Source organism: Salmo trutta, chromosome 16 (genome assembly GCF_901001165.1).
Source record: "Salmo trutta chromosome 16, fSalTru1.1, whole genome shotgun sequence".
Classification (NCBI taxonomy): Eukaryota; Metazoa; Chordata; class Actinopteri; order Salmoniformes; family Salmonidae; genus Salmo; species Salmo trutta.
In genome coordinates this window covers 22,421,930-22,445,459 of record NC_042972.1, presented here as the reverse complement: position 1 = coordinate 22,445,459, position 23,530 = coordinate 22,421,930, and the positions used below count along the sequence as shown (strand labels likewise).

At 41.4% G+C, this 23,530-nt stretch overlaps 3 protein-coding genes across 4 annotated transcripts; 1 reads left to right on the top strand and 2 right to left on the bottom strand.

Moving 5' to 3' along the window:
• Nucleotides 1-2,210: 2,210 nt before the first annotated feature.
• On the bottom strand, nt 2,211-8,507 carry LOC115150323 (probable G-protein coupled receptor). The gene is made up of 4 exons (XM_029693487.1): nt 7,902-8,507; nt 4,845-5,204; nt 4,295-4,455; nt 2,211-4,061 (listed from the first exon to the last, which is right to left on the bottom strand). Exons 2-4 carry the CDS (start codon nt 5,084-5,086, stop codon nt 3,151-3,153), a joined length of 1,314 nt encoding a protein of 437 aa, XP_029549347.1. The 5' UTR covers nt 5,087-5,204; nt 7,902-8,507; the 3' UTR covers nt 2,211-3,150.
• Nucleotides 8,508-8,584: 77 nt separating this feature from the next.
• Nucleotides 8,585-13,932, bottom strand: LOC115150324 (uncharacterized). 2 transcript variants are annotated; one of them, XM_029693489.1, is made up of 6 exons: nt 13,855-13,932; nt 12,999-13,180; nt 12,611-12,767; nt 11,609-11,808; nt 10,983-11,208; nt 8,585-9,090 (listed from the first exon to the last, which is right to left on the bottom strand). In XM_029693489.1, exons 2-6 carry the CDS (start codon nt 13,158-13,160, stop codon nt 8,981-8,983), a joined length of 855 nt encoding a protein of 284 aa, XP_029549349.1. In that variant the 5' UTR covers nt 13,161-13,180; nt 13,855-13,932; the 3' UTR covers nt 8,585-8,980. The 2 variants fall into 2 exon arrangements, with proteins under 2 accessions (XP_029549349.1, XP_029549348.1); XM_029693488.1 differs by lacking the exon at nt 13,855-13,932 and adding an exon at nt 13,578-13,710.
• A 129-nt stretch (nt 13,933-14,061) lies between these two features.
• On the top strand, nt 14,062-18,913 carry LOC115150322 (U3 small nucleolar RNA-interacting protein 2). Its single transcript, XM_029693486.1, has 14 exons — nt 14,062-14,308; nt 14,415-14,500; nt 14,608-14,720; nt 14,851-14,918; nt 15,228-15,269; nt 15,494-15,620; nt 15,780-15,997; nt 16,087-16,187; nt 16,267-16,401; nt 16,524-16,586; nt 16,725-16,870; nt 17,526-17,605; nt 17,841-17,914; nt 18,447-18,913. Exons 1-14 carry the CDS (start codon nt 14,228-14,230, stop codon nt 18,559-18,561), a joined length of 1,449 nt encoding a protein of 482 aa, XP_029549346.1. The 5' UTR covers nt 14,062-14,227; the 3' UTR covers nt 18,562-18,913.
• Nucleotides 18,914-23,530: the final 4,617 nt, after the last annotated feature.

Genomic DNA, 23,530 nt, shown 5'->3' with positions numbered 1-23,530 from the left:
ATGTCAGCTAACAATTTTTAGATTGGTAAGTTAGTCTAGACAGCTATCTAAACTTTTAGTAGTCATGGCCGAATACCGACCAGGCACGCAGGGCATACACCCAGGGGCCCTGACCTCCAGGGGGCCCGCATTGATTATTTTTGTTACTCTCACTCAGAGATCATTAACATGGTATAAGTCTTGGAACAATTGGTAGAATTGCAGGAAATTAGCTTTAAAACTGCAAAAATGTCTCTCCGCCCCATGGCAAAATGTGTAGAAATGCAGAAAGCTTGCTTTAAAACTGCAACATTTTCTATACTCCCCATGGCAAAATTTGTAGAATTTATTTTCAAAACGAAAAAAATTTCTCTCCACTATCAAAATTGGGGTCACTAACATGTTTTTCCCATGAGGTGTGGGGGGCCCCCCAACCAAATCTTGCATTGGGCCCCCAAAAGCCTAGGGCTTTATGCATGTATGACTGGATAAAAGTGTCTGCTAAATGCCATATATTATATTATTTGTATTATAATATTGTATCACTATTTCAAAACATGCTAATTGGTGTCACTTGAACACCATGGCAATGGTTTGTTTGAGAGTGTGTGGGTGTGTGTATAGATGTACACAGTGTAGTCTCCGTGAGAGAGTTTGTGTGTATAAAGGGAACTTTAATCCTAGGCTTAATAAGAGTTGTGTCTCATTTTATGCCAGAACACTGTCATACTAAAATGTAGCATTAATCCCTCTGTGTGTGAGTGCATGTGTGTACGCATGTGTGTTCAATAACCTGTTCCAGTATACCACTCCGCCTCCTCAGCATTGTGTGTGCGCGTGTGTGTGTGTGTGTGTGTGTGTGTGTGTGTGTGTGTGTGTGTGTGTGTGTGTGTGTGTGTGTGTGTGTGTGTGTGTGTGTGTGTGTGTGTGTGTGTGCGTGTGTGCGTGTTTAATATTCTGCATACACCTTTGCATTGAGGTGACAGTGTTTCCTGTAGCCTGTGTGTCGTCACTAGGTTTTGTCCAGGCGTCAATATAATCGACCAAGGTTATCAACCTCCTTTAAAGGAGAACAGACCGAGACAGAGGCTGCTGGGGTCCAGTGTTGAGTTTCCATCCTGAATACCCTGCCTGTCATTGTTTATTCTGGATACTCCATCTCTGTAAATGTTCTCCTGTAGAAGTGATAGCCATTTCAATATACAGTATTTGCACATCAAAAAGCGGAGCATCATAAACTGTCACTGTGTTATCATGCTTTTAGGATTTTACAACACTTGGCCCTGAATGTAGCCTTAATAAATACCCTGACCTTGTTTTTAAAACTGGTGTGTGTGTGCGTGCATCTGTGTGTGTGTGTACATGCGTGCCTGCAATGCGTGTATACTAGGCTGTGTGTGCGTGCGCGCGCGTGTGTGTGTGTGCGCGCGCGTGTGTGTGTGTGTGTGTGTGTGTGTGTGTGTGTGTGTGTGTGTGTGTGTGTGTATTGGTGTGTGTGTGTGTATTGGTGTGTGTGTGTGTATTGGTGTGTGTGTGAATCTGTTTTGGATATATTTCCTCTACCTGGCTGTCACAAGCTCAAGCTACCCTGAATTCCCTCAAAAACACTGAAGATGCTCCCACTTTCTGTTTTTTCAGGGCATTCCCATGACAACCCAGTCAGCTGTCAGGAGTGTGCAGAGCTGGACCAGGATCTGGAGCTCATTCATATACATTTGTAGGATCTTAATTTGAACCAGTTTGCTACAGCAGGAAAATAATCCTGTAGCAACAGGAAATGTAAATTATTGCGTGGATTATAGTTAATGGACAACTTTGTAGGGGTTGATATATTTTTCGTAAATGGAAATTACAAACTTCAGAAGTCTTTTTCAACCCGCAAATACACTGCATTGCAGGAAATTCTCCTGCAACAGGGTGATCAAATATAGATCCTACATCTGTATCTATCTATTCAACTAATCTGTTTATTTATCTATTTGTTTTTTATTTGTTCGCAGATTCCCATTTTCGTTCAAATCTGGGCCGTGCATAAAGGGGACACGATAGGCTTTTGAAAATGTAGCTCAGAATGTTCTTTTGCGTTGATCACCCATGTCTGTCTCTATCCCACATTATCCCTTAATCTCTCTCTGTGCTGTGTGGGAGTTATAGGGTGAAGTCTTCAGCTCTTCAGCTTTTCATAAATGTGCAGTGAAGAGGACATTATTTTTAGAACAGCATAAGCATAATTTCTTGCAAACAGTTCTTTCAGAAGTTTATTTGTACAATTAAAGCAAAAACAACTTGTCCATATAGAAATAAGTCACCTTTGAGAGTGTAGTCTCTGCCATCACCTGTAAAAAGGTAGCCTATTGAATGCAATGTGCTTTCATTTATGATAACGGATAATAACGCACTGCTTTGTAAGAAACATACTGTATGTAGTTAAGAATATTGCAATTAAACCTCAACTGAGAACCAAATAGTAAAATTATCAAGTTTGATTTTGTGTAATATAAATGTTGAATGCTCCCTGTATTGAACATGGAATAAATAGTAAATAGACAGTGAATATATGATACAGTGGAAATACAATTTGTATTGTCTTTCAACTCAAAATGTGTACTGGTAGTTGTGTAGTAGAAGTGGTAGTAGAATATGTACTAATATAGGTGATTGGAATGGTTGGTGGTAGGTAGCTGAATTAGTGTCTTTATTAGTGGTAGTTGTAGCAAGAAATAACAATTCATAATTGAGAAAACAGTATTTTTCAGCACATAATGCACTTCAGTTATATGCTGAATTCTGGACTCATCTCTGGATGCAGAATAAACTCAATCTAATTAACAAACTAGAAATATCAAAAGAAAACACTCTATTTGTTGTCCCTTCCAAGTGCTGTCTATGTGTGTTTTAAATTAAGGGCAGAGTGTAGCTGGTAGTACTGTTGCCACACTGTTACAGCAGTCAACTACAGTAGATGCCAGTGGCATGACATGCGTACAGTATCTACGAGTGTTGTTTACTGAACTCATTAGGTATCTGCCATGGTATCTTCAACCCAGCCATCTGCCTTGTCCAGGCTTAACAGTTTTAACTTAACTCTTCTGCCAATAACAGCAGACAGGTACCAGTGTCAATACAGTGACAGTATATAAGTGGGGACCAGGTTAGTATATCAGGGGCGTTTTAACTGAAATCCTCAGGTATCTGCCCAGGTATCCTGAAGCCAGCCGTCTGCTGCCCAGTCTGGTTCAGGGTGTTCCTGGGACTGGATGTGCAGGTAAAGCTGGCTCTGGTCTCCACCGTACAGCTGGTCCTCTGGAGGAACTGCAGGAAGTTCTCATGGGCCGAGCCCTCGTGGCTGCTGGATATGGCCAGCTCGACGGGCCGGACAGAGTAGCAGCGCCGCAGCTTACACAGCTCCTCCCTGATCTGGCGGTTCAGCAGCCCGTAAAAGAAAGGGTTGACGGTGAAGGAGGAGTACGCCAGCCAGGTGACGGCCTTCTCTAGGTCGGCGGGGATCTTGGGTGGGTTGTTGATAGTCAGGTGCAGGTGGAAGGAGAAGTAAGGCAGCCAGCAGAGCAGGAACTGGCCCACAATGACCACCAGGGTGAGGGCGGCCTTGCACCCACCGAAGGACCTGTGGTGGTGCAGCCTCCTGGGGGCACTGCGGGTGGTGATGATTGTGGTCTGGCTGCTGATGGAGTCAGAGCGGTGTTTAGGATGACTGGCCGTCCAGGATGGTAACGGTCCATGCTGTCTAGCCGCCATGCGGGCCACTTTATAGACGTTACTGTACACAGTGAAGATGACCGCAGCAGGCAGGCAGAAACAGGCCACTGTGAAGAGGACAGAGAAGGCCCGGCGGTGGCCGCTGTGGCTCCAGTGCAGGGAGCAGTGGGCGGCACTGATGGATCTCAGGCTGCTGTAGCTGGGCCAGCCGAACACAGTGGCCAGCCCCAGCAGGCCTGAGGCCACCCAGACCAGGACCATGACGGCTGTGGCCAGCTTCAGGGTCATCTTCACCTCATAGCGCATGGGGTGGACGATGTAGTAGTAACGCTCCACGCTGATGGCCGTGATGGTGAAGATGGAGGCTGTAATTAATATCAAACTTTATAAATGGCTACACACAGTACAAAAATCAATGGAAAGTGATAAAAAGAAACAGAAGAGACTGTAAAAAAAGAGATGAATATAAGAACATAAAAAACATAGCAGTAAACCCATTGATTGATTAAAGGCCATGTGTCCAAAATGGCACCCTTTCCACTGTCTAGGCCTAGTGCACTACTTTTGACCAATATTCTGTCTGTCCCTTGTACTGTACCTGCGATGAGAAACACGTTGAGGAAGACATACACCTGGCACTCCAGCACTGTGAACACCACGCTGGCGAAGTACGGCGAGTTGGACACAATGCCCAGGGGCATGAGCAGTACGGCACATAGCAGGTCCACCGCACACAGGTGGCACACAAAGACAAACTTCCTGAATTGAATGGAATTAACTGTATTAATCCCCAGAGAGGAAACAATATACACATGATACCTTCACTAAAACAAATTGAATTTACTGATGTCTGGTGAAACAAGTAGAATACATGAGATACAGTACCTACAATATTTCATGAATTAAACTCTAGGTATAAGCAATAGAAACAAGGGAATTCAAATCAGTGCATTAAAAAAATCATAGTTCTTTTCATGGATCTGTTCGATTATAATCTGGTGTATATTTAACCTGCCTGATGGCCAAAATGAGGACCACAATGGAAATACATTGTTAAACGTTTTGGGTTATCTGTGTTGATTATGCATTGTGGTTGAATTGTGTTATTAACTGGTAAAAAATAAATAAAATAAAAAAGTACCAAGTACCTGAGGTGCGGGGCCTTGACCACCACCACCAGCACGGCTGTGTTAGCCAGAAGGGCCACCACGTTCAGGGTCACCATGAACAATATCCCTGACAGGTCCTTGAAGTGGGTCTGGGCGTTGGGCAAGGTGCCCAGCTGTTTGCTAGGGGCCGAGGCGAAGGGGGACCCCAGCCCCCACCCCAGGCTGTCATTGGCTGTAGTTTCACTGAGGTTGGGGGTCAGAGGTGAACCAGAGTGTTCCATAGTTCACGATGAGAGTTTCAGAAGAGACATCATGAGCGTTCCATTAGACCCCATCTTTCACTGTGGTGAGCCAGGTGATTCATTCTGCTCAGGAGTCAAACGGTTATACTACTTTTCACTGTTGGAAGAAAAAGGACGACAACATCAACGAATTGGGAGTGTTTTTGGGGGATAGTTTTGTATTCACAGTAAATCATTATAGGCCAAGTTTTGTAGGCCATTACATCTTCAAAGACACAATGGTGAAAACAACACAAACACTGATATCAAAGTTCACCATTACAAGAGCCAGCCAACAATAGCTCAAAGTTATTTAATGTTTGCATGCGTAAGCTTAGTTTAACCCTGTTCTGTTTTAATGATTGCAATGTCCCACTTAATACTGTCAAGGGATAATAACAACAATTGTATGTCAAATCCACAGTGGAAGTGACATTTTTCTGTTATTTAGGAATATGTTCTGTTTTCATTTTGTACACTGTACATTATTCCTTGTGTTCACAAGTATCCATAATAAACCCATCTATGTTGTTAGTGACTTTTAGTTTCAACACAGTTGATTGATATTGATATTTAAACAGGTGTCTACCATCTACCCAAAAGCTATGGAATAGGACATCTATAACATTTATAATATTCTATTAGCATATTTATCCAAAAAAAGGATGCTCTCTCTCCATCTCCCTCCCCTCCCCCTCTCTCTCTTTCTGTAAGAGGAGAGGTGGACAGGGACCTGATCAATAGGAATAATTCATGGAGGAGAGGACACCCTCTCACTCTCTCTCTTTTCTCCTCTATCCTTCCCTAACCTTTTGAAATGAGAGATAATGAGCTTGCTTGTTTTAGCAATGCAGCTGCAGGGGACTGACCCTGTTGATTAGTATGAGCAGCTTACCGATCGCTGCAGCTGTACATAGCCCATCTGTAAATCGCCCATCCAACCAACTACCTACCTCATCCCCATATTGTTTTTATTTACTTTTTTTGCTCTTTTGCACACCAGTATTTCTACTTGCACATCATCATCTGCACATCTATTACTCCAGTGTTAATAGCTCAATTTTAATTACTTCGCTACTATTGGCCTATTTATTGCTTTACCTCCTTTCTCCATTTGAACACTGTATATAGATTTTTCTATTGTGTTAATGACTGTACTTTTGTTTATCCCATGTGTAACTCTGTGCTGTTGTTTTTTGTCGCGCTGCTTTGCTTTATCTTGGCCAGGTCGCAGTTGTAAATGAGAACTTGTTCTCAACTGGCCTACCTGGTTAAATAAAGGTGAAATATATATATATATTTAAGTATGTGCCCTGTGTCAACCTGCCTGTGTAGGGCCATGCAACCTCTTACCAGGACAGACTTGATCTCCTGATCCCAGCGACACACACAAAGCCACTGCTCTTCTACCCAGACTACATCAAAAACAATATAGTTCAATGAACACTGTCTTTTGGTAACATGAACACACAACGTAGGCCCAGTCACATTGATATTTCCATGCTCCTGTTCAAAATGTTTCTCAGAGCCTGTGGATGTCTGTGTGTTTGTAACTTTGGAGGTAGTGGATTTACTGTACCTCTAAACCTAAATGTCAGGCATAGAGTTACATCAGGTGTGTGACTTCAAAGCAACTTTATCTCCATCCACACAGCTCACATATTATGCCCTTCTCCCCTTTGTGTGTGCCATGATCACACACACACACAGTCACCTGAATCACTGCTGTGCTAGGAGCATCATCCATTTCCCAGAACCTATGACTAAAGCATTCTGTTCTGTCTTATTCCCATGTCTTCCAGACTACCATACTAGACTAGTGCTTCTCTACTGATGCTCTCTGCCCCTGAAATCTGCTCTGGCCAGACAACAGATTGGCATGCCATGTTAACTAGGCAAGTCAGTTAACAAATTCTTATTTTCAATGACAGCCTAGGAACAGTGGGTTAACTGCCTTGTTCAGGCAGTTTGGTTCAGTGGCAGAACGACAGGGGAAGAACGACAGATTTTTACCTTGTAAGCTCTTGGATTCAGTCCAACGCTCTAACCACTAGGCTACCTGCCGCCCCACAGCACAGGAAGGACTAGTCAGTGCATGTACAGTACATTCTCGTGTGCGTTATGTAAGGATGTCCCCGTTTTCATCCTGTCCTAGTATTAGTCCTACATACAGAATATAGCTTCTCCTTTTGAGGCATTAACTAGGTTTCTGAACAGGCCATGTTCAGCCATGCAATAGCATTTGGTTGAATATCACTACATTCTTAGGAAAATTACTTACTAAAAAATATTTTATTTAAAAGTCTACTTCAACAGTATTTTGCCCATCAAAAAGTATGATTTTCTTAAAATGTCTAAACTCGGACAATTGAAAAGGACTGTCAGTTACCGAAGCGCAAGAGGACATTCACAAGTCTATGTACTTGAAAAAGTGATCTAGTGTCATTTGATTGAAATGAAAACATCTGCCACAAATAAATCACACCTCTTTATATGAGACATTCTCTTTATGTACCACAGCAGGAAAATTCTAGTTCACATCAGCATACAACTCTTCTAGACTGTTTACTGTATCGATTAAACCCAACGCACTGAGCTCTAGCTAAATAATAGGCTACCTGAGCTTATTTCAACATGTAAGCTAAGAGTTTTCATATATCTAAAATCTAATTACACAATAAGTATCAATAGTATTTATTTCAGTGTATACCAGGCAAAAAAATCTAGTTAGTAAATTACTTTAAACCACAATAAACCTTTTTGATTGAAATAATTGAAATCAAATCAAATTTGAAATAATTAAATCACAGCTCACCTGACATGAAATGTGTGTATCATAAATCCTTTATAAAATCCTCCTGTCACACTTTCACTCCATTTGAGTTAAAAGGGTACAACTACCTGAAAAGGTGCTGGTGTTTTCTGTCCAAGTGGAACTCTATTACAGTATGTCTCCAGGCCAGCTGTGGGGCTCTGGTGTCTGGCTCGGGTCAATCAGACAGTAAAACAGGTGCACCTGTTCCTAACTCTACAGACTTCTCTTAGTACCCATCAACCTCTCGAGTTGACCCCAGGGACAACTCACTAAGGCTGGCTGCTCCTTCTATTACCCTGGTTCCTGGCAGTCTTGGTCCTTGGGTTGATAAGTATCCCTGATGGATGGATGTCCTGTGGGAAGGACTTCTGGGTAGGACTGGTGAAGGTGTCAGAGGAGAGTAGTGATAGACTGATAGATGTGCAGACTAGGGTCCTCAGAGACAGAACAACTGGCTGGGGGAGGGGCTATCCATAGGTCACCGTTAGAAGCACATCAGAGGATCATTGGTGAGGATGCTTTTGTGAAACCACACCCACCCTCATTGTCCCGCCCACACTCTGTTTCTCTCATCTCTCAGTCAGTCTATGGCTGTGATTCCTCAGCCTACACACACATTCTCTGTCCTCCTCCTGTCCCTCCAGGACTGCCCTGGGTGCTAAGAGTACAGACACACACAGTTAGGGGTTTAACATGTTTTCTTTTATATAAAAAATTGTAATTTAATAGTTTAGTGAAACCAGATTGGATGTTGTGAGATGAGTGGGAATCAGAAAGACATTTATTTAACAGGCACAATCATTATAGAATAATGTGTTGTTAAGGCTACTATGTGAGTGAATCTATCACAAATGTAATCTATAATATGTGTAGTCTACAGTACTCTTAAATCATACAAACAGACAAAGTCAATATCCTTCTTATCAAAAGTAACATCAACCAACTAAACTGTTTAAACACTGACATCTGTTGGTGGAATAAAACATTGCACTTACAGGACAGAATACAGTAATTGCAATGTAAACAATTGTGTGATTATAACCTGGTATTTGGTTATTTTAATTGTTTTGACTGGAGATTTAACGGATCCCAAGTCTCTTCTTCAACAGTTTGTCTTCATTATTTAACTTTGTTCTGACGGCAGCTCGAATCGCACTGTAATCCACACCAAACTTTATCCTCACGTGATCTAGAAAAAATATAATTTAAACATGTATTATTGATATCTTTTATCATTAGAAATAAAAAACAGGCAGCGCCTTCAGATTCAGATTTGTGTCACTGGCCCACATACAATACACCATAATATGAAAGTGGAATTGTGTTTTTAGACATTTTTACAAATGAATCAAAAATGAAAAGCTGAAATGTCATGAGTCAATAAGTATTCAGTCCCTGTTATGGCAAGTCTAAATAAGTTTTGCTTAACAAGTCACATAATACATTGCCGTCACAAACTTTTCCCACATTTTGTTGTGTTACAGCTTGAATTTAAAATTGATGAAATTGAGATTTTGTCACTGGCCTACACACAATACCCCATAATGTCAAAACAACATTTATTTTTTTACAAATTGATAAAATAAATAAAAAACTGAAATATATTGAGTGAATAAGTTCAGGAGTAAAACTGTACTTAACAAGTCACATAATAAGTTGCATGGACTCAATAATAGCAACAATAGTGTTTAACATGATTTTTGAATGACTACTTCATCTCTGTACCCCACACATACAATTATCTGTAAGGTCTCTAGTCGAGCAGTGAATTTCAAACACAGAATCAACCACAAAGACCAGGGAGGCTGTCCAATGCCTCACAAAGAAGGTCACCTATTGATAGATGGGTAAAAATAAAGAAAAGCAGACAATGAATATCCCTTTGTGCATGGTGAAGTTATTGATTACACTTTGGATGGTGTATCAATACATGCAGTCACTACAAAGATACAGGTGTCCTTCCTAACTCAGTTGCCGGAGAGGAAGGAAACTGCTCAGAGGTTTCACCATGAGGCCAATGGTGACTTTAAAACAGTCACAGTGTGTAATGGCTGTGATAGGAGAAAACAGAGGATGGATCAACAACATTGTAGTTACTCCACAATACTAACCTAAATGACATAGTGAACAGAAGGAAGTCTGTGCAGAATAAAAATATTTGAAAACATGTATCCTGTTTGCAATAAGGCATTAAAGTAAAACTGCAAAAAATGTGCCAAAGAAATTAACTTTATTTCATATATACAAAGTGTTATGTTTGGGGCAAATCCAACACAACACTGAATACCACTCTTCATATTTTCAAGCATGGTGGTGGTTGAGTTTTTTAGTATAAAAATAAATGGAATAGAGCAAAGCACAATCCTAGAGGAAAACCTGGTTCAGTCTGCTTTCCAACAGACACTGGGAGACAAATTAACGTTTCAGAAGGATAATGACCTAAAACACAAGTCCAAATTTACACTGGAGTTGCTTACCTAAACCACATTGAATGTTCCTGAGTGGCCTAGTTAAAGTTTTGACTTAAATCAGCTTGAAAACCTATGGCAAGACTTTAACCTAACTAAAGCATTCTATGAATATCAGCACAACTGGACAGTTTTAGTGTTTTGGGAACCTCTCTCTTGTCATAGCCCCACAACCTAAAGAAACATTCTAGGAATCTTCAAAGAACAGACTAAAATATGTTCTGGAAACATTATTGTAACGTCAGGTGAATATTTTTTGCACCCTAAAAGAAACATTGTAGAATCATCCACACAACTGGATAGTTTTGTGTTTTGGGAACATATATTTTGTGACGTCCTCACAATGTTCTCGCCATACTGTTCCCACAACCTAATGAAAGATTCTTGGAACCTTTAAATATGTTCTAATCATCAGCACGACTGGACATTTTTTTGTGTTATGAGAAGATTTGCAGCGAACTAACAAATGTTCCGGGAACTTTCACAAAACCAATTTTGGTTTGCTGGAATGACTTTCCCTTGGGAAAGAGGTCCTCCGACCTCAATGAGACAACCTGGTTAAATTAAGGTTGAATAAAATAGACAGCAATAAGAAATAGACAAAGTACAGTACCTAGAAGGCCTCTCATGATGTCAGGGGGAAGTTGAGGTTTCTGGGTTTCCTCTTTGGCGATGTTACACCTCCTGCCCTGCAGACTGTGTGTGCCCAGCGTCTCCCTGTCAAACAGCACCATCAGCATGGCTGAGATGTACTTCTTGAAGTCCATGATCTCTGAGATCCCCTTGTACAGATTCCTCTGCACTCTCAGACCCCCGGGGAGGTGGATATAGTTAGCGTCCTGATAAAGTTAAAGACAGAACTGAAGTGTCCATTGTCAGAGAACATTGCAAAGTTGATTTGTCAGAGACATATCTAGCTTTATTTTAGAGAGATACTTTATTTGAATTGCTGTATTTTATGGCCAGCAATGTTTGGTTATTGTGTATCTCCTTCCATCAGAAATACTCCTAGTCTGGTTAAATTAGACTGCATGATGCACTTACCATTTTTTCATCTGTAGGTGGAGCATTTGGTCTGGTTTAACCCGGCTAAAGTAATCCTAATGCCATATCTCAGGTCGTCTGTCTGAACCCAGGCAAACATGAGGCTATATACATCATTTTCTTGAGAGGACAAATTGAATGTGACAGTAGCAGCAACTACATTGTAGAATGGCCTGATGGGGGTGGTGACCTCACCTCTACCTCCTGTGACACCACCTGTGACATCTGAACTGGCACGTCCGCATAAGAGATGCTCTGCCCCTCACAGCTCTCTGGGGTGACTGCGTCGTTCACAACATCGTTCACATCATTCCCCTGCTGCCCCCGGGCATGGTCCAGAACAGTCCTCAGGTCATGGGCAGTGTGTCTCATCTGGGTCATCAGGTCATTCATCTCTGACAAAGTATTACAAGAATGTATTATACACTCAGTTAACAAAACATTAGGAAAACCTTCCTTATATTGAGTTGCACCCCCTTTTGTCTCAGAACAGCCTCAATTTGTCGGGGCATGGACTCTACAAGGTGTCGAAAGCATTCCAGAGAGATGCTGGCCCATGTTGATTACAATGCTTCCCACAGTTATGTCAAGTTGGCTTGATGTCCTTTGGGTGGTGGACCATTCTTGATACACACGGGAAACTGTTGAGTGTGAAAAACCCAGCAGCGTTGCAGTTCTTGACACACAAAATCGATGCACCTGGTCCCTACTACCATACCCCGTTCAAAGGTCAGTCTGCATCATGGAAAGAGAAGGTGTTCCTAATGTTTTATACACTGTGTATATAGACCACTCATGAGCAATTCCCCTAACTGATCAACCTTTTCCAATTTATATTTTCAAGATAACTGAGAACATTGGCAGGTCGTTCATCTCTGACAAATATCAGAAAATAATCAGCAACACCCATTTGACCAATGAGAATCGATTATTCAGTCAAGCCATGTTATAAAGATAGATAATCAGCAATCACCCTAACTGATTAGCCTAACCTTTTTCAGTGCATCATTGCAAGATAACGGAGTACATTGGCAGTGGTGTTTAAAATACTTGCAGTATCTGTCATGATAAGAAGGCTTTTTAAAAGTTAACACTAACAAAGTTTAAGGTTGACGCCAAAAAAATTGCCTATTTGGGTAACTTCGAATTCCCATTAAATACAATTAAGTGAACAATGAGTGTAGTTTTACAACACACCTTTCATCTGTTTCAGTTCCCTCTCAGCCATCTGCCTGCATCTGCGCTCATATTTCAGTTCTGCTTGGAGCTGATCAATTTTCATCAGGAGAGTTATGGTGTCGGTTCTCGTTTCAGGACTTTGATCGTCTTCTTCCTCGAAGGTGATTGGTTCACCCTGAGAGAGAAACAAAGTACGACACCATGGTGTAAAATACAGTACAGTTACTACAGCACATCAACCATACAGGCAGGATATTGTACATGGGCCATAATCCTTACTGATACTGCAGGGTGGAAAAGTAAGGGGTAAAGTATTCCGTGAAACAAATTAAATTAGATTACCACCACGGGTTACAATCTACAATAATTGTTAGTAACTTATCATCAATAAAATAACATCTCTCACCTCTATGGGTGAATATCCATCATCTGGTATTCTGTACTTCTCTTCTATTACCTCACCGAAATCCTCCAGAGAATGATCCATGCCGATCTTCATCATTTTGACAGAAGAGCCTGTGTGGACACTGACAGAGTGTGTTGTTGTTGCTGCCCGCTTTGGTGCCATTACTCAGGTGGGCAAACACCCTGATGAAATATATAACACAGGCACAGAAAATAAGTAATTTGACTAAATACACAAAAAATATTTTCAGCAGGTCTGGAGCACTATAATTGTGTATTTGAATAAATAAAATATAAATATTGAAACTGTACATTACTTTCTTCCATCAACTTTTAAGACCATTAGCTTCACATTGGGATTATATTTAAATAGGTTATTACTACATTGATGATGCTGTATGCGCTGCAATAACGTTAGCCACAAAGAGACTCATCTCTGTGGACGCCATATCAGGTCCTCTACAGGACGTGAGCTCTGCGCTGGCAGTTTTTTGGCATTTTCCAATATTGTACAAATTAGCCAATTTCAAGCAACACATTACATATTTTAACACATCATATTACAGCTAACGTTACCCACCTGTGTATTCAATTTCGTTGCTGAGATCGCAGTGAGAATGGATGCAAATCTTTGTCAGTACATGGAAAAGTACTAGCTGGTACTAGCTAGTAGCTAGAGGAAGTAGTACTGCAGTACTGCGGTGTATTTGGTCGCATTAAGTATTTCAGTGTGTGCTTGATGGCAGTGAAAATATATTCGATTTTTTTTATAAAACGAGATAATTCCATTTTTTTAGGTTTGTGCTTAACATGTAACCTTAATGTAAAATCATTATTTCATCCTTTTAATTACTTACTTGGTTTAACTGCGTTCTGGAAGGAACCATTTGCCAGGATCACATCTTTAGGGGAATGATTTTTCCTCTGCACATGTTTCCTTCTGAGCATGGCAGGCCTTCTCAGCCAATAAAATGTAGACTTTAGTTCCTACTTGCTCGGGGATCCAGTGAGAGCTCTGTATTTGTGGGCGGGACAAACAGATGCTGCAATATTATCCAATCAACACCTCCATTTCAAAACTTGTGTCTGTGGTGTCTATAGTTTGGTTGAATCAGAAGAGAGAGAACCCATGTGGGTCTTATGTTGATTTGCGTGGACAAAATGTGTGCTAACTAGTGTAAAGATTGTTTTAACAGTGCTTCAGAGTTAGTCAATCTAAAGAATCTAATCATGTCGTCTTTCTTTATAAAGAAAAAAGGACCTCCAAAGGTTTTCAAAAAGAGCGAGAATTCAGCCGGTTCAAAACGAAAGGTAGGGAGGTAGTTAGCTAACGTTAGCTAGCTATCTACGTAACTATTACAATGATGGCTATATTAACTTTCTTCTGACCTGTGATGCTTGTGTGTTGGTGGTTTAGAATGATGGAGACACGGGAAACAAACTCAAGAAGAAGCTCAATTCAAAGCACAATGATGAAATCTCCAGCGACTCTGAAACGGAAGGGTAGGCTTACTCTGTGTAGTTGACTGGCTTCACAGATAGCTATCTTAGTTGGCGAACAAACTGATTTTATTTTGAGCTGTATGAGTTGAAACAATATATTTATGTAGCCCCGCAGTGCACAGAAAAAGGAGGGCCAATGTCGAAGAAGAGTTTGATGAGACTCCACAGGAAAAGAAACTACGATTAGCCAAGCTCTACCTTGACCAATTGAGGGATGAGGGTAAGGGAGTAACGTTAGCGAGCTACTGTAACTTAATTGAGCTGTGCTAAATTGTTTTCTTTAACTTTATATTTAAGTGCTTTTTTGGAATCTGATGCTTCACTGTTCTGTCTTCATGTCTTATCAATAGAAGAAAAGAAAGCAGAGGAAGAGTCTTTTGAGACTGACCTGATAGCTGGAAGACTTCAAGAAGAAGTGGTAAGTGTACTAGCTACAATTTGCAATGCTGATTATAAACTGGGTGGTTAGAGCCCTGAATGCTGATTGGCTAACAGCTGTGGTATATCAGACCTTGTACCACGGGTATGACAACATTTATTTGTACTGCTCTAAGTATGTTGGTAACCAGTTTATAATAGCAATAAGGCACCTTGGGGGTTTGTGGTATATTGGCCATATACCATACCCCCTCATGCCTTATTGCTTAATTATAGCCCTAATATATATCACAAGTCCTTTTATGAACATGGTATTGCCCTCATAGTGAACAAGTTCTCTTTTCCTCAGCTTGAACAGAAAGGAAAGCTTCAACGGATGGTTGCAAAAGATGTGAGTATCTTTGTTGGGTGTCTCCCATATAAGCACTCTGTGCATGTCCATCCAGTATCCACACAGTATGAGTTTTCTATGGCCCATAGTGAGCTGTGTAACACCAAGGCTGTGGTCATTTTGTAGGGCACATTGAAAAACAGTTTTTGATTGGACCTACCCATTTCTGTCCACTTCTGTTTTGTGCCTACTAAACACAACCCCTATGTTGTCATGGTTTTCAGCTCCTGCCACCAGACGCGTCAGAGATTTGTCTGTTGAGAGGCCACAAGCTGCCAGTCACCTGTCTGGTCATCTCTCCTGATGACAAGCACATCTTCTCTGCTGCCAAAGACTGCTCCATCATCAAATGTGAGTCAACATTATATTTATTTGTTTACTTCTCCAAAATAATCAAAGATAAGTTTGATGTTGTACTGAAATAGACTGTGCAAAATCAGTCCCGTGCTGCCTGAAATGCAACAGTCAAAGTGAGCTTACTTATTCTCCCATTTTCTTCCGTAACTGCAGGGGATGTAGAGAATGGTAAGAGACTGCACACAATAGCTGGTGGGAGGAAAGGAACAGAGGATCGCCATGTTGGACATACAGCCCATGTCCTGTGTATCTCCATATCGTCGGACGGCAAGTACCTGGCAACGGGAGACATGAATAAGTTGATCATGATCTGGGAGGCAGCAACATGTAAACACCTGTACAAGTTCACAGGACATAGAGGCCCTGTGTCGGTAAGCTCTTCTTGCTTTAAAATGTGCTTTCTTTTAAATTCTTATTTTTGTTGCACCCTCTCTCAAACTGAGCCATCTATTCTCCACAGGGCCTGTCTTTCAGGAGGGGCACCCATGACCTGTACAGTGCCTCTCACGACCGCTCCATCAAGGTGTGGAACGTGGACGAAAACGCCTATGTGGAAACCCTGTGAGTAGCTGACTAGTAATATCTGTGTGTTTCTTCAGGTTGGCATGAGAATTGTGTTTTATTGACTGTGTCTCCCTAGATTTGGTCACCAGGATGTGATCACGGGGCTGGACAGTGGGAGTCGGGAGCGCTGTGTGACTGCAGGGGGGAGGGACCGCACTGTGAGGGTGTGGAAGATTTCCGAGGAGTCCCAGCTAGTGTTCCATGGCCATGAGTGAGTCTTCCTGGACTCCTTTCTCTGTATTAGTCAGTCTCACAACACTGTATAGTCTCTGTTGGTCCGTGAGTGTCTATTATCCTTGTGTGTTAACCTATTGGGATGCTCCTCTCGCTCAGAGGCTCCATCGACTGTATCCAGCTCATTAACGAAGAACACATGATAACAGGTGCTGATGATGGGTAAGTGTGGCTTTATACTCAACTAGGTGTCGCCGTACTCCACATCTGTAGAGGTTCTGGAACCACTTCTCGGCAAACGGCACAGGGTGTTCTATTACAAATGTTTTCATTAATCAAAAAAAGATTTCTCTTCCTCAGTTCCGTCTCCCTCTGGAGTGTGAACAAGAAGAAGCCCCTCAGCACGGTGAAGGCAGCCCACGGTCGGCATGGCGACTCGGGGTTGGAGCAGCCCTACTGGGTGGCAGCCGTGGCAGCTCTGCAGAACTCTGACACCGTAGCCTCAGGTGCCAACTGCTGTGCGAGTCACCAGCTTTATAACACGCATCTATACACACACACACACACAGCACTGCAGAACTATTGACACTGTAGCTTCGACTGAGTCCTCTTCACCAGCTTTGCTATACACCGTCTCATCTGTATACATCCTGTGTGGGTTATTAGTAATGATCAACCCCAAACTTCCACCTCTCCTTGCTATAATGCGTACTGTAATCCTATAGTGTGATGCTCTACATTAGTGCTCAATCCTTGGTCCTATATTCCTCCATATTTGGACGGTGAAGCTAAATTTGGTAAATTTGGCTCTACTCTAACAACCAAGTTTGTAGAGTCAAAAGCTTGATGTAGTCATTGCGTGCTAGGAATATGGGAGCAAATACTGAACTTTTGACTACTTTGTCCAAATTCTTATGGAAAAACAACTTCTTCAAATGGGGGGGGAGCGAGATGCATAAAGTGCTGTAATTTCTAAACAGATAAATGTATTAAAATACTGTACTGTCACCTCATATAAAACATTTGTTCTCAAATCCAAAATGTACCAATTTTAGCTTCACTGTACAAAAAAATATGGGGGGAGTGTATTAGGTGTTGACCGCTAATATTGACCTGCCCAATTGATGATGCTGGAATTTAATAATTGTTGTCACTTGGCAGGTTCACACAACTCTAAGGTGCAGCTGTGGAAGTGTGGCCAGGGGTTCCGTCACCTGGAGCCTCTCTTCAGCATCCCTGTGGTAAGAAAGTCCCAGCTACACTGCTCCATACCTAATACATCCATAACTTGCATTGTATTCAATCATTGTGTAGCATGACAATATGTGGTAAACTCCATTTGGATGTCATTCAGACATTACACATTCAGCCTATTTGCATAGGCCTATGTGTATGATCAACTGACTACTACAAGTGTTCTACACTAAAACATCTGTCTTGTCACTAAAGTGTTTTCTGACTGTCTTTCTCTTGTAGACTGGTTTTGTCAACAGTCTGAAGTTCTCCAGCTCTGGGAAGTTCCTAGTGGCAGGAGTAGGACAGGAGCACAGGTATGTACCCAGCTACTTACCTGTCATACAGAGATACAGCCCAGAGCGTACTTACTCTCATTATACACTCATTGCTGACTGATCAAAAGCCTCACTATATTGATCGTATACTCTGGGCCTACCCTTTGAGTTAAGCCTGTTTTCAGTGTTCTGTATGAAAGTAGTTGCAATGAGGACAGGTGCCCACAAGGTGGCACTTATTTCACTCAAATCCTAAGACTCCCTCGACTGCTTGGGGCAGTGATGACAATACCTCCTTCCATGTTTTCTAATTACAAGATTAAATGGCTTCTTAGACTGCGTTCACGTGCTAGTTGGAAATTCGGAAATGTTAGACTTGCTAAGTCGTTGTAGACAGAGGATCCCGCGTTTCCCACTTGGGAAGTATCAGAATCAACCAATGGGTAGATCTACGCAAATAACTTGCATTCATTTTAACTCGGACACGTACTTATATACTGCATAACTTTATTCATGAAATATCTGTTTTGTCAATGTTCTTTGTTTTTGTTAATAAAGTCTTTGTTGTCAGGCTTGGTCGGTGGTGGAGACTGAAGGAAGCAAAGAATGGACTCTACATTATTCCTCTGAAAAGACAACAGCCAGAGCAGGAAGAGGTCCAGAATGGAGAAGAGAATGGGGTTTAGTTGATCTATGTATGCCTTAGCCTGTGTATGAACATTTATTTAGATTTTGTCAATTAAATTCTTTACACAAATGCTATTTGTATTACCATCTATCAATTAACTGTAGTAAACAGTTTCTGTTAAGGGGGGGACAACTTTTACAAATCTCAGTTGAGGACTAGAACTGTTTTTGTGCTCTGCCTGCATCTCATCTCTGTGTGCAGATGGGCTCCGATTCTGAGTTAAGCGTGCTTAAATGGAATGTAATTCCGTTTTTATGCACTTCACTCTGTGTATTTTGAACTTAAGCATGAGATAAGCGTGCTATTTGTTTTGCATGGAGAGTTAATAAATGAAGGTGTTTCTACAGATATGCCATATTCTGACCGTGACTTAATTCCCTAATAATTCCACCACCTTTACGCATGAGGAAACCATGAATAAGGTCTCGCGAACCTGCCTCTTCCAAGTGGAAAAAAGTATCTAAGAAAAATTTCCCCCATAGAAATAACACCATTCTGCATGCACTGTAATTTACAACTTGATAAGAGCTGGGTAAATGATTAAGGGAATTGTACATATAAATGACTCATTTTAGATCTATTTTACTTTATAATCACTGGAGACCAGTGGTGGTGGGGGGGGGAAAGTTGAGTAAAAGTATAGATACCTAAATAGAAAGTTACTCAAGTGAAAGTCAGCCAGTAAAATACTACTTGAGTAAAAGTATTTGGTTTTAAATATACTTAAGTATCAATAGTAAAAAAGGTTTTTATTTAGCCAGGTAGGCCAGTTGAGAACAAGTTCTCATTTACAACTGCGGCCTGGCCAAGATAAAGCAGTGCGACACAAACGACAACACAGACTTACACATGGAATAAACACATGTACAGTCAATGATACAATAGAAAAGTCAATATACAGTGTGTGCAAATGAGGTAAGATTAGGGAGGTAAGGCAATAAATAGGCCGTAGTGGCAAAGTAATTACAATTTAGCAATTAAACACTGGAGTGATAGATGTTCAAGTGGAGATACTGGGGTGCAAAGGAGCAAAAAAATATAATATGGGTTTGAGGTAGTTGGATGGGCTATTTACAGATGGGCTGTGTACAGATGGGCTGTGTACGGGTGCAAGGATCTGTAAGCTGCTCTGACAGCTGATGCTTAAAGTTAGTGAGGGAGATATGAGTCTCCAGCTTCAGTGATTTTTGTAATTCGTTCCAGTCATTGGCAGCAGAGAACTGCAAGGAAAGGTGGCCAAAGCAGGATTTGGCTTTGGGGGTGACCAGTGAAATATACCTGCTGGAGCGCATGCTACGGGTGGGTGCTGCTATGGTGACCTAGCAAAGACTTGTAGATGACCTGGAGCCAGTGGGTTTTGTGACGAATATGAAGCGAGGGCCAGCCAACAAGAGTATACAGGTCGCAGTGGTGGGTAGTATATGGGGCTTTGGTGACAAAACGGATGGCACTTTGATAAACTGCATCCAGTTTGCTGAGTAGATTGTTGGAGGCTATTTTGTAAATGACATCGTCGAAGTCAAGGATCGGTAGGATAGTTAGTTTAATGAGGGTATGTTTGGCAGCATGAGTGAAGGATGCTTTGTTGCGAAATAGGAAGCCGTTTCTAGATTTAATTTTGGATTGGAGATGCTTAATGTGAGTCTGGAAGGAGAGTTTACAGTCTAACCAGACACCTAGGTATTTGTAGTTGTCCACATATACTAAGTCAGAACCGTCCAGAGTAATGATGCTGGGCGGGCGGATGCAGGCAGCGACCGGTTGATGAATATGCATTTAGTTTTACTTGCATTTAAGAGCAGTTGGAGGCAACGGAAGGAGAGTTGTATGACATTGAAGCTCGTCTGGAGGTTAGTTAACACAGTGTCCAAAGAAGGGCCAGATGTGTACAGAATGGTGTTGTCTGTGTAGAGGTGGATCAGAGAATCACCAGCAGCAAGAGCGACATCATTGATGTATACAGAGGAAAGAGTCGGCCCGAGAATTGAACGCTGTGGCACCCCCATAGAGACTGCCAGAGGTCCGGACAACAGGGCTCTGATTTGACACACTGAACTCTGAGAAGTAGTTGGTGAACCAGGCGAGGCAGTCATTTGAGAAACCAAGGCTGTTGAGTCTGCCGATAAGAATGTGGTGATTGACAGAGTCGAAAGCCTTGGCCAGGTCGATGAATACGGTTGCACAGGATTGTCTTTTATCGATGGCGGTTATGATATCGTTTAGGACCTTGAGCATGGCTGAGGTGCACCCATGACCAGCTCTGAAACCAGATTGCATAGTGGAGAAGGTACGATGGGATTCGAAATGGTTGGTGATCTGTTTTTTAACTTGGCTGGGTAGGATAGATATAGGTCTGTAACAGTTTGGGTCTAGAGTGTCTCCCCCTTTGAAGAGGGGGATGACCGCGGCAGCTTTCTAATCTTTGGGGATCTCAGACGATACGAAAGAGAGGTTGAACAGGCTAGTAATAGGGGTGCAACAATTGCGACGGATAATTTTAGAAAGAGAGGGTCCAGATTGTCTAGCCCAGCTGATTTGTAGGGGTCCAGATTTTGCAGCTCTTTCAGAACATCAGCTATCTGGATTTGGGTGAAGGAGAAATGGGGGAAGCTTGGGCAAGTCATTTAATCCTTATTAAGCAAAGCAGACGGTACCATTTTCTTGTTTTAAAAATGTACGGATAGTCAGGGGCACACTCCAGAGATTATTTACAAAAGATGCATTTGTGCTTAGTGAGTCCACTGAGGCAGTAGGGATGACCACATGTTCTTTTGATAAGTGTGAATTTGACAATTTTCCTGTCCTGCTAAGCATTCAAAATGTAACGAGTACTTTTGGTTGTGAGGGAAAATGTATGGAGTAAAAAGTATATTTTTCTTAGGAATGTAGTGAAGTAAACGTTGTCAAATATAAATAGTAAAGTACAGATATCCCTAAAAACTACTTAAGAAGTACTTTAAAGTATATTTCCTTAAGTACCATACACCACTGCTGGAGACAAATGTAAAACCAGTCATATAGGAGAAAACTGAAGCATATCAACTTAACCACAGTAAAATTTAGGAAATGTTGTTGCCATTGTGTAGCATTTACATTGTACGGCCTTAACTTGCAGGAATGGGCACTGTCGAATATCTTAATTATAGGCTACCCTGACTTTCTTTCTCTGTCCTATTTCTATCAGGTTAAATATTAGCCGCTATCAATATCGACCATAACCACATATACAACTGCCAATTTACTGTTATTTCCATTCAGTTTGTATAGCCTACATTATTATTACATTGTTTAGTTTACCTTCATTTGCTTCCTCTGTAAACACAGTTGTGTGATTGTTGCTGAGGATCGTTAATAACAGTTGATAATATAAAGAGATGTAGGCTAATTAAATCGTTATGGAGTGGAGTGCAGACCAAACCATAACAGTTTGAAACTGACACATAGCTCAGTACTTGGTTGTGTCATCATACAGTTCCATGGTTAGTGCAGGCAATAGACTAAGGTATAGCCTACTATTGTACACTGTTCTCCCTAATATAATTCTACCGTACCAGTTAAAAGTTTTTCTACATTGTAGAATAATAGTGAAGACATCAAAATTATGAAATAACACATCTGTAATCATGTAGTAACCAAAAAAGTGTTAATCAAATCAATATATATTATATATTTGAGATTCTTCTAAGTAGCCACCCTTTGCCTTGATGACGGCTTTGCACATTTGTTTAACACTTTTTTGTTTACTACATGATTCCATATGTGTTTTTTCATAGTTTTGATGTCTTCGCTATTATTCTACAATGTAGAAAATAGTAAAAATAAGGAAAAACCCTTGAATGAGTAGGTGTGTCCAATAAGCATATATATTTAAAAGGCTTTCTTCCATTGATCGCTAATATTCTGAACCTGTTCTCTCGATATTCTAGTCTGTCAAACTAAAACTAAAAAGTGCACTGTATTAAAAGGGATGTCTTAAGATAAATCTACCAAAAATGAATGAAAACTAATTTTTTACATTTTAGTCATTTAGCAGACGCTCTTATCCAGAGTGACTTACAGTAGTGAATGCATACATTTCATACATTTGTTTTTGTTTTTTTTCTCCTATGCTGACCTGACCCCCCGTGGGAATCGAACCCACAACCCTGGCGTTGCAAACACCATGCTCTGCCAACTGAGCTACAGGGAAGGCACTTCCCAAGTGGGAGGATTTTCAGCAGTTGAAATAAATGTATTTAGAGCGCGCAAGGTAGCCACTCCTGCAGAGCGTTTTACGTTTTACGTGACTGAATGTGTGTAGGAAAGGCATACATTCCTAAATCGGGATTGGCCCTTGGTGCATGTCTTGCTGTCAGCTACACAGCTTGTGGCATGTTGATCGAGGAATCCCCTGAGATTTGGCCATTTGAAAATGAAATGCTCCTAACAGCTTTTGCATCAGTAAACTTCTGAAACTCCAAAAATGAAACCTAAGTTTACTTTGATAGATTGGCCTGATGCCATGTAGCCAGTAGCCACCACTCCGACCATAGCGCTTTAAAACAACACTAGATTTTTAATAGGCAATGCTAATAGGTGTTAATAATCAGTGCGAATGGAATGTTGAAACTGGAAGAGAACCTTTCTGTGCAACAATGTCTCTGGGAAACTTTCCACATTATTTCCAGGATTATCTGCTTCGATAACCGAGACACCAGACCAGCTCGGGGGAAGAGTGACGAGCTAGCTGCAGTCAGGTCAGTGTGGGACAAGTGGGTGGACCGCCTTCCCCTGTTTTACAACCCTGGGCCCAACATTACTGTTGATGAGCAGCTTATGCTATTTAGGGGCCGCTGCCCCTTCAGGCAGTACACACTGTCTAAACCCGCAAAATATGGGATCAAGATCTGGGCTGCCTGTGATGCTGCTTCATCATATGCGTAGAACTTGCAAGTGTATACGGCGAAGGCAGATGGAGGAGCCCCTGA